The sequence below is a fragment of the Enhydra lutris genome, unplaced genomic scaffold (assembly GCF_002288905.1).
Source record: "Enhydra lutris kenyoni isolate GAN:26980312 unplaced genomic scaffold, ASM228890v2 scaffoldscaffold31, whole genome shotgun sequence".
NCBI lineage: Eukaryota > Metazoa > Chordata > Mammalia > Carnivora > Mustelidae > Enhydra > Enhydra lutris.
The window spans coordinates 4,708,496-4,719,648 of NW_019154115.1; the positions used below are offsets into that span (position 1 = coordinate 4,708,496).

The 11,153-nt window shown below is 42.9% G+C and overlaps 1 protein-coding gene across 1 annotated transcript; it reads right to left on the bottom strand.

The window, feature by feature from the left end:
- Positions 1 to 608: 608 nt before the first annotated feature.
- LOC111153381 (transmembrane protein 202-like) lies at positions 609 to 10,153 on the bottom strand. Its single transcript, XM_022512376.1, has 5 exons — positions 10,065 to 10,153; positions 9,590 to 9,845; positions 1,866 to 2,015; positions 1,398 to 1,529; positions 609 to 940 (listed from the first exon to the last, which is right to left on the bottom strand). Exons 1-5 carry the CDS (start codon positions 10,143 to 10,145, stop codon positions 738 to 740), a joined length of 822 nt encoding a protein of 273 aa, XP_022368084.1. The 5' UTR covers positions 10,146 to 10,153; the 3' UTR covers positions 609 to 737.
- Positions 10,154 to 11,153: the final 1,000 nt, after the last annotated feature.

Consider the following 11,153-nt stretch of genomic DNA (forward strand, 5'->3'; position numbering starts at 1 on the left):
ATGCCCAAGGAATCGAAAGAGTCACAGGCCTACGAAGAATCTAATGGAGTCTGTGGCTTTCTTCACAGAAGAGTGCATACATAAATTCTGTGTAGAATTTCAGAGAGCTTGTGGGGGCCTGGGTAAGATATTTCCCCACCTAGGGAGAAGCAGTGGGTTCATGTAATAAGACTGTAAGGGTTTCAAATTACCAATCCTCATAGGAAATGGATCTCACGGATTCCCCAGAACCCACCCCCTACCCAAGCACCCTTCAGCTTCTTTGGATGGTAGGTATTATCTCCACTGGTATTCATTCCATTGTTTGCAATTCAGATTCAACAATATTAACTAAATGTCTTGCACCCTGAGTGTGCTCAAGGTCACACACAAAAAGAAAATTTCAAGTATAATTAGGTGGCATCTTTCTCCATGAATCATTCTGGTCTGTAAGATCCCTGATGCCCAAAGAGATCTCTGATCTACACACTGTATCCATTGCTAGTTTCTTTCCTTCATGACCCTAACTACTGATGTATTCTCTTAGAAATTTTTTCTTAAGTAAACTTTTATTATTTTATTTATGACTATAATACATATTTTAGATCCAGTGCACACAAAACACATTTCAGCAGGTTTAATGCTTTCGCCTTCAGTAACATGGACATGATATTAGGAGAGTTTCCTAGAATCTGCACCATCATTTCCAGTTCAGCCTCTCCTCCGTTTTTAAGGCAAGTAGTAGTTGGGTTTTGCTATCACCATGACAGTTCTGATTCTGGGGTTGTTTTCTCTTCCTCAATTGTAGATTCCTTATCAGACCTTACACTTTCATCTTCATCAGGTACTACTGTAGTCACTGGGCCAACCCCCAGCCTTGACTGCTCTTTGGGAACTGCACTGACATTTCGATCAAGGGAAGGAAATCTGAAAGTTATGTAGTTGAGGAAGGAGATGATCCCTAAAGGAGAAGAATTTGAGGTGAGTTTCAAAACAGAGACAGTCTATTGACTTTTAAAATTCTTACTCATGCTTTCCTCAGTTCTAAGAACCAACCCTCCTCTCCCTCAGCAGTTTCTTTATCCTCCTGTGCTCTCATTGCAATACAGTATTTCTTACATGGTAAAGACAAAGCTTGAACCTCCTGGATTCAATGATAGCTGATAGTTCCACAACTTTCTGTAAAGTCTCAGGCAAGTTGCTCAACCTGTGCATGCCTCAGTTAATGGTAGAACAGATTGCTAAATCTAGGTTTCCAGACTCCAAAATCCATGCTTTCCTCATATCATGCTGCTTCTCCATGTATGAATGTTCTAAATAGGAACAGTCAGTGCTTCTATTTCACCCAGACTCTACCTCCCTTTCAAGAAGGGACTTCCTCTTCTATCCTTCTTGCATTAGGCAGGGGAATGACTCACCAGAAAACGTGTATAAGAAGTCACTCCACCAATTAATATGATAGGCCCATAGGAAATCAGGCTCCAAGGCATCCTTAGCATGCCAGTGAACCTGTGCCAGAAATAGGACGAGGCAGAGGAGCAGGGAGATGGCTAGGACCAGAAGAAAAGATGTCACAATGCATCAGTGTCTAGTCTGCCTTGACCATCACCCCCAACTCTCCTTCTGCTTCCAGATGCCATATGTATGGCAGAATTTAAATTTAGGGATTGACCAAGATGGGAAAGAGAAAGGGGCTTCTACCTCTCCCCTGGGCTAAGTCACCTTGAGGTGTGTTTTATACAGTAAAACAGGGCAGGTAACTGGCAACTGGATGTGATACTAAAGAAGAGGAAAGGGACAAGAAAGAGAGGGGGAAAGCCCCACCAGGAAACTTGGTTTGTTTGACAGTTTCACTCTGGTATTACCTTGCCAATCTAGGTTTGTACCTGCAATGAAGCTGAGCATGGAGACCTTCAGATCCAAGTTGGTGGTTAAGCCTCCTCTTCTGGGCAGGCAAGAGCTGATGAGCCAGGCAAGGGCAACGACTATGGAGAAGAGAGAGATGAGGAAGAAAGCCCTGGAAATTTGAAGGTAATCTGCCAAGAAGGAGGAGAAAGGGAAGGCTTGGTTAGTCCAGCAGGGGACCTCTCTTAAGAAAACCAGACAGAGGCTTAGAGAAGGGCGTGAGGACTAAGGAGGATGAAGCAGAGTTCGCCATGTGGCAACCAGGGCATAAGTAATGATTTTACTTCCCAGTTTTTCATTGATAATTGTAATTATTTACTGTGAAGGTAAAGCCTTTATTGTAAAACTGAAGATGATATACAAATAGTTCTGGTTGCATTAACCCATTTACTTATATATAAACTAGCTTTTAAAAAAAGATTTTATTTACTTGTTTAACAGAGAGTGTAATCACAAGTAGGCAGAGAGGCAGGCAGAGAGAGAGGGGGAAGCAGGCTCCCCACTGAGCAGAGAGCCTGATGCGGGGCTCAATCCTAGGACCCCGAGATCATGACCTGAGCTGAAGGTGGAGGCTTAACCCACTAAACCATCCAGGCGCCCCTGTAAACTAGTTTCTAAAAGGTGTGACTCTAACATCACGACACAGATTAAAACATTTTATTCCTAATTTTAATTCTAAAAGTAATACATGTTTAATATAGGCATTGGAAAGGCTAGACAAGTACCAAGCAGCAGGAAGAAAAACAGCTACAATCCCACTACCAAGGGCTGCTACTATTAGCATTTTATATTATTTCTTTCCAGTATTTTTCTATCCTCTGTACATAGTGGATATGATACTAAAAATCAAGTGATTTTTTTCCTTAAGATTCTATGGTAAGATGCCCCCCCCAATCACCTGTTGTAAACATCATTTTTAATTTTATTTAATTTATCATATTAACATGTTTCACTTAATGATTTAACCATTATTGGACTTGTAGATTGTTTCTTTTTTATTTTTAAAGATTTTTATTTATTTATTTATTTGACAGACAGCAGAGAGGCAGGCAGAGAGAGAGGAGGAAGCAGGCTCCCCGCAGAGCAGAGAGCCCGATGCGGGGCTCGATCCCAGAACCCCGGGATCACGACCTGAGCCGAAGGCAGAGGCTTCAACCCACTGAGCCACCCAGGTGCCCCTTGTAGTTTGTTTCTATTTGTTTTTTCTCTTTTAAATATATCTGACTTGCATGTGCCTTGTTAGCCTATGACTACAAAGTGAAGTCCTATTTACTTAAACTCCCATACTGTAATGATTTCAAGCTTGAATTTACTGGATTGCAGGAATTTAACATCCTAAAAATATCTTCTATTTGCTTTTTTTTTTTTCCTGAGAGTTCCTCAAGACCCTTCCTCGAGGTTGCTCAGGGAGAGGTCTGCTTAAAAGGTCTTTAGCTCCAAAGCCCTTACCCAAGCACCATAACACTTCTTCCCTCACCTCCTGGCTCAAGATCTCTGCTCTCTGCAGACTGGATGTTGGTAAGAGAGAAGAAGGGGCATGCCAAAAATTACTTTTTGCTACAACCTCCCTAATATGAAACAGATCCTTCCCTTGACTTCCACAGCAATTTTTTAAGATACATGCACCCCAGTATTTATAGCATTATCTACCAATAGCCAAATTATGGAAACAGCCCATGACCATTGATTGATGGATAAAGAAGATGTGATCTAGATATATAGATATATACACACATCTATCTATATTGTGTGTACATATCTATATCTGTGTTTCTACATCCATCTATTGTGGACTATCAGTCAGCCATAAAAAAAAACAATGGAATCTTGCCATCTGCAATGACATGAATGAATCTAGAAAGTATAATGCTAAGTGAAATAAGTCAGAGAAAAGACAAATACCATAAGATTTCACTCATATATAGAATGGAAGAAACAAAACAAATGAGTAAAGAGAAAAAAGAGAGAGAGAGGGGCAAACCAAGAAACAGACTCTTAACTCTAGAACACAAACTGATAGGTTACCAGAGGGGAGGTGGTTGGGGGTGGGGGATGGTGAAATAGGTGATGGGGACTAAGGAGGACACGTGTTGTGACAGCGCTGGGTGCTGTAGGGAAGTGTTGAATCACCATATTGGACACCTGAAACTAATATAACACTGTATGTTAACTATCTGTAATTTAAATTAAAAGCCTTTTAAAAAAGAAATAAAGGATAACACACAATTGCAAGTAAATAAAGCTCTTCTGAGATGCTACAGATCCTGCAATCTCTTCAGTATCCTTTAGAGGGTGCCTCCTTGTCTAGCTTCTTTCCTGTCTCAGGGTAGCAGGGGCCAGCTCGTCTCTACCACTGAAAATTCTCTAAGCACTTCTATGCCTGAGAATCCTAGTTCAGCTTCCAACTAACCAAGAGAGAAGAAAATATATTAAAGCTTATCCCAGATTAAGATCTGCCTCTTAAGTCTCATTTTCTTCTCTAGAACTCACCCCTTACTAACATCATTGATAATAGTAAAGTCAATGAAGGGAAACCACATGCCTACCCACAGAGGTGAGTTGTTCTGTGGCCAAAACAAGTTAGCCACATTAAAACAAGATAACTCGGGGTGCCTGGGTGGGTCAGTCGTTTAAGCATCTGCCTTCAGCTCGGGTCATGATCTCAGGGTCCTGGCATTGAGCCCCGCATCAGGGTCCCTGCTTAGCGGAGAGCCTCCTTCTCCCTCACCTTCTGCCTGCTGCTCTGCCTACTTGTGTTCTCTATCTCTGGCAGATAAATAAATAAAATCTTTAAAAAAATGATAACCCAAGAGCAACGCATTTCCTGAAACCTGGGTCACACAGAATTAGCAAGATATGTAGCCAGTCAGAACCATCAGCCTGCTTTTAGCTGCATGAAGCCCAGTGTGATAGGCAGCATTCCTGGTATTTAGCCCACAGTCCCCCACAGGACCTAGCAGCCCTTGCCTATAGCCCTGGCCCTTTGCCTGTAGTCCCCCGACCATAGCTAATTGGAAAAAGGAAGGAACTCTGACCTATGTTGGACTAATTTGATTCTTATGCTTGGAAATTTGGATTTGAGACTGATTGATGCTACTTTCCTCATATATAGTACTTTGTTTTCTTGAACCAAGAAGATAGATACATTGCCAATGATACAGAGATATAACTTTTTGGGCATTTGCATACTAGTAAACAGGAAAAACTGAGCTGTAGTGATAAAGCAAAGTATAAACAAAGATGAGCGTCAAAGCATCTCTAAAGAGACTGAGTGGTAGGCTTGATTTTTCTTCGTCTGAGATCCCAGTCTCTTCTGGAATCTCCTAAGGGACAACAAACTCCCTGCCCTTAGGAATCTATGAGATTCTTCTGAATCTTCATAAATAGGTTCACTCTTTAGCTTATGCTAGTTCAAGTGAAATACAACATAAAAGTGTACTAAGATACCCAGTCCAAGTCCTGTCTAAGACATGTTACAGTCTAGTCTTTCTTCCACCAATGAGGGGAAAACTTGCCTTCATGTTCTTACAATCTTCTCTTAGATCCTCATCTCCTGAAACTACATAAACATGATCACTCACACCCCCAAAGGAACAACTGAAGATTTACATCATAGAATAGTCTCACTTCCCAAGGAAGCAAGTCAACTAGTTATAATCATACAAAACTAATTATCTGACCAAACTAAACACTTGGCTCCATTATATAAAATGGGTGCATTTGTTTAACTTCATAGTTTTTTTTTTCTTATTCACTGAGCAAAATAAAAGAAACATCCTAAAGCTGAGTTTGAGCCTCCATCTCCTCTAAGACCAAAAGCCAGCAGCTTACTTGTCAAAGTTTCCAAGATCTTAGGACCTAAGTTATAAAAGGCCCTACTTTTCGGTAAGAAGCTTTGGTCCAGTGAAAGAGAAGTGTCCTAGATATAAGAAACACCCACCTACGTCATCTTTATCCAAACATTTCTGAAGATTTCCTTAGTCATATTCTTGGATGTGGACTTGGGTTGCGGAAAAAGCAAGGCAAACATCCCAGTTTACTGAAGGCAAAGAAGCTAACGCCTTGGGAAGAGAGGGGATGTCAATTTCAGTTTGGAGGGGAAGAGAGAGATCTGAATGTTTGAAAAGCTTGCTAAGATCCTCAGTAGGGTCCTCAGGGTCATCGCAGTCAGTGATTCTGTACTTCAGAGCACCATCAGGTAGGACATAAAAGCTACTGCAAGGAATACGACTCTACCAGAAAGCAGTAACGATTCTCAGCGAACTGAGAACACTCACCATTTGGCGGTTTGTAACTGGTGGGCAGGATCTCCTACTGTTATGAAAGTAAAACTTTGTCCTGGAGGTTCTGGAAGGTGAGAGGGGCAGGGCTATACATCACCTTGCTCTTACTCTAACAAATAAGCTTAGTTAACACTAGATGCTCTTTTCCTTTACAGGTGTTGACACTCTGGAAGGAATCAGTGGAGGAAGCCAAGATGACGTGAGAAGGAAGAAGCATAGGAGAGAAGCCAGCCATAGGAAAGGCCAAGCACCTGGTACTCCGCTGTACCAAAGAGATTTGGGGGTGGGATTCCTCTCACTGCATCCTAAGTCCTTCAGCAAAAATCAAAGCCAGGTTAGGGAGGTAGTGCTCCGAAAGGATCAGGCTCCTTTTAACATGAAGGAGCTAGACTGAGTGAGTGGAGGTGGGGTGTGGATATGGATAAAAAAGGTGCTGCTGAGGGATTGACTGACTTATTTAGCCAAATATAACCTCCACGCTGTTGACATCACACCTTCATTCCAACCACACAAAGGCAAGACAAAACCTCCCCAGACTCAAGGAAAAGAAGGTGGTTTGGGAATGGAAAAATTCGTGGATGGGGACCAGCACCCTGGAGAGGAGGCTGTGAAACTGGCTGAGGATTCAGGTTTCCTGGTGACCCCACTGGAGTGCCAGAATCAAGCATCCCCACCCAGCTTGGCTGTGTCTCACGTGCAGTGGTTCCCAGGGCCTGGCTCTGGAGGCCCCAGTGCTTTGACTAAAAGACCTACCCTGCTTCCCTACAGTCCTCCAGATGGTTCAAGTTATCCTCTGCGCCAAAACATTCCTTTACTCTATGGTCTGATCTCACCTGTGCTATAGGAGAATTAAGAGAAGGGTCTGTTCTACACTTGAGACTTAGGAATAAAAGTGAAGAATGGTGTCTATTACTCCCCACCTCTTCCTCATTCTATTAGCAACAACTACAGCAGAGAAGCCATCAGTCATCTAGAACCAGGTCAAGTCAGAGCCAGAGCCACAGTGGCCTCATGGGAGTCCAGGACACAAGACCATGAGCACACATATTCTTGAGAACACCTGAGAGAGTCCCCATGAAACTCTTAGAAATGACAGATTTACCATAGAAAAGGGGGCTAAATTCTCGCTGTCAGTAGATAAAAATTCAAAGTTCTCGAATTTGGATAATAATGTTTGGGGCAATGATAATATATTGTCACAGGTTGATGAGACCTGGACATACTCATTACATTTGGGGAATTCATTATGAGCTCTGTATTGCAGACTACTTACTTAGAATTGGGACTAGTGAACATTGGAAATAGGGTAGATACTTGACTTATAATTGTGTACTTAAAGGACTCAGTTGACCTTCTCTAAATCATTAACAGTTGGCCTCAGGTGAATTCCAGGCTGCAAGAAATAAACTATTTGCTATTGTGGCAAATTCCAAGATTTTTTAAAAAGATTTTATTTATTTGACAGGGAGAGAGAGAGAGAGAGAGAACAAACACATGCAGGGGGAGTGGCAGGTAGGGGAGCAGCAGGATCCCTGCTGGGCAAGGAGCCTGATGTGGGGCTCAACCCCAGGACCCTGGCATCATGACCTGAGCCAAAGGGCAGTTGCTTAACTGGCTGAGCCACCCACGTTCCCCCAAATTCCAAGATTCTGACTCATTAGACATTAAAATAATAATCTCAAGTCCTGAATTTTAGCCTGGGCACAATTACATACATATGATTGCAGCTCAATTTTTATGCCTATATCTTCTACTCCTTTTATGCCTGTATCTTACACTCATGAATTCCTAGAATTTCTCTAGAAATGGAATTCGCGAGTGTAAATCTCTGGATACACATAATCATATTGCTTTGGTTATACCCACTTATGGTCCCCAGTGTATGAGAGTGTCTAACATTGTGCATCATTTAAAAATCTCTGCTAATGTCATGTTTGAAAAATCCTATCTCGTTGTTCATTTGATTTGCCTTTCTTTAATGATCGATTAAGGTTAAATGATTTTTCCTATGTTTATTAGACATTTTTAGTTTCTGTTCTGTGAACTGTTTATTAAGAATTTATTTATTGGGGGTATTCACCTTTTTATTAATAATATGTTTTTTAAAATATCAATGCCATTTATCCTTTTATCTTTCATATTTGTTGCAAATATTTTCCCTAGTTTTTCTTTGAAGCTGAAGAATGCAATTGAATTATATGCCTGCCTTCGATTTTAGTTTCATCTCAAGATCTTGCTCCTTAGCTCCACATAGCGTAGATGCTCTAGCTCAGGGTGGAGCCTAGGTGCAACCCCCAACCCCACCTCCAGCATCTGGGGCCCCTGCTTGTCTGACAAGGAGACATGTTTTCTTTCACAATACCTGTTTCTCTGTGTAAATGTATTTTTTGAGGATGATGGGGAAACTGTTTAGTGTAGTTATGTCTTTCCTCTAAGTTTTGGTTCTGATTAAAAAACTTATAGGGGTGCCTAGGTAGCTCAGTTGTTAGGCATCTGCCTTCAGCTCAGGTCATGATCCCAGAGTCCTGGGATCGAGCCCCACATCGGGCTCTCTGCTCAGTGGGAAGTCTGCTTCTCCCTCTCTCACTCTCCCTGCCTGTGTTCCGTCTCTCTCTGTCAAATAAATAAATAAAATAAAATAAAAAACCTCATGCATATAGTATCTTCTGGCCCTATAAACTTACTTTTAAATGTTTTGTATTGCATTTTTAGATGTACCTAAATTCACATAAAATTTGACGTTAATAACTTATTCTAAATAGCTGGCATTTGTTATACCGCATATCTGACATGCATTTGTATTCCCTTCTACTGTTAGCAGAAGAACAAATTGACCTTAGAAGTTAAATCTGGGGCGCCTGGGTGGCTCAGTCAGTGAAGAATCTGCCTTTGCCTCAGGTCATTGATCTCAGGGTTCTAGGATCGAGCCCCGCATGGGGCTCCATGCTCAGTGGTGAGTCTGATTCTCCTTCGCCCCCTACTTGTGCTCTCTCTCTGTCACACTCTCTCTCTCAAATACATAAATAAAATCTTAAAGAAAAAAATTTTAAAAAGTTAAATCTGATGGAGGCTGAGACACTTCACTTTGTTTCCCAATTCTGATCAACTACTTGTATTTCTACAGCCACATTAGAATACTCACCACATTGCTTCGCAGTGACAGCTTATAAAGGCCCAGAGAGTTCTTCCCAGAGAGTAAAGAGAGTATCAGCTACTAAGCTGGGAGAGGAAGCAACCAGGAGTCAGAGGGAGAAAGGGTACACTGAGAACACCTAGGAAAAGCATGACTACATTCACAATTTGCCTGAGACCGGTCTTGGACTCAAAGAGATGAGGGTAAAGAGATCTTGAAGGAAGAGAGACAAAGAGCCAACGTGGCTGAAACCTCTGGGAACTGTGGGGCCTGGTTCGGTGGCACTCACAGGGTGGTTTGGGTGTGCTGCTCCAGCACAGTTCATGGCTGCATGAGATCCAGAGTCCTGCGTAGAGCTCAAGGCCATTCTTGATCACCAGGAATTGCACCCAGCTCAGTGGGGTTGAGCAGATCAACATTAGGAGACCAAAACCACACAGGCTGCCACAGAACATTCGGATGTAGATGTGTGTCTGATCCACATGCTGCTGCCGTCTCTGGGGTGGCATCGTGACATTCAGATGTTTGCTGACGGGGAGGGTAGGCTACAAAGATGAGGGAAATATTGCCTACCAAAAAGATCACCCTTGATCCCCAGGGTCTCCAACTCATCTCTCCCTTAAGGATCCCCATGTGGGTTTGATCTGTGGATGTCTCTCCCTACCCAGGGTGATCTTTTCTCTATCTTTAGGACACTCCGTCTAGGCCCGCCTTTAAGTAAGTCCTCTTCCTCCCATCTGACCTACAATTAGGTACCTCCTCACCCTTTGGTATTTCCGGTTCCCCTGAATTTTGGGAGCCTTAGGATTATGGAAGGTCAAGACTAAATTTTGCCTCTTCTCCATCTTGGCAGCCAGCTTGCTTTCTAACTGCCACGGAATTTGTCTCCGCACCTCCCACAAATGCTGGCAGATTCCATGTCTGTTTCATATTCTGGGTCTGACTGGATCAGGAACAAATCATCCTATGTTATTCAGGTGCCTGTGTATATGATAGTCCCCACCCTCCCTTTTCTGACCCCTTTTAGCTCCTTCATTAAATAAATCCATAAATATTCTGTTGGCAGTTACTGTGTGTCAGGATTTGTGTTAGGACCCGAACCAGAAAGATGAATGAGGCACAGCTTCCTAATAGCAAGTAAAGATGTTAACTCAGATGTCTTTAGGACTCAATAGCGTGTGGTTAGAATTCAAGATTACCGGTAGCCTCGATGGCGTTCACACTCTTGCCCCTCTGCTAAGTGGAAGGCCGCAGGTGTGTCTCCGTAGGTTCAGGAGCCAGTGGGTCAGCCATGGTTGGGCATGCAGCATCCAGCCTTTTCTTCCTTTCTTGCTCCAGTTCCCGTTCTTCAACGCCCTCTACTCATGAAGCCATTGAAGGGCGTTACACCCCTGCCTGCCACTGCCAGTGCTGACAGGGCCCTCTGTGAAAATGCCAGTCTCCCCAGCGCAGGGGGCTACCCGCCAGTGTGCTGAAAGCTACCATTCACAATCCGGCTGCAGGGTTGGGCTCTGCGTGAAAGCAAGGAGAATGGCCTTTCTCTGCTTCCAGAGGAGCTCAAAGTCGTCTTTTCAAACAACTCTCTCAGCGTTGGTCCTAACTCCTCCTCCCACAAAGGCTCAAAATTAGTCCAAGATGCTGAACAGACGCCATCCTGTTCCCCATCCCGGACATTTATTCAAATAAATGCCCAGCTGCATTGCCAGCTCTTGTTTTCCATGAACAGATAAATTCTGAGTCCTAAATTTGGGCTGAATCAGAATGCCCTATCACACTTTTCTCCTAGCATGCCTTCTCGCCCGCCCCAACCTCTCGAAACCTATACTTTATGTCAGCTGTGGGGTACAACTGGC

Bases quoted from the DNA above. Each gene is read 5' to 3' on its own strand.
- LOC111153381 (XM_022512376.1), bottom strand. From the start codon at position 10,145: ATGGAGAAGAGGCAAAATTTAGTCTTGACCTTCCATAATCCTAAGGCT. The intron at 9,846-10,064 runs GTGAGGAGGTAC...TCATCTTTGTAG, and splicing joins GGAACCGGAAATACCAAAGG to CCTACCCTCCCCGTCAGCAA. The intron at 1,530-1,865 runs GTACAAACCTAG...TTCTGGTCCTAG, and splicing joins CATGCTCAGCTTCATTGCAG to CCATCTCCCTGCTCCTCTGC.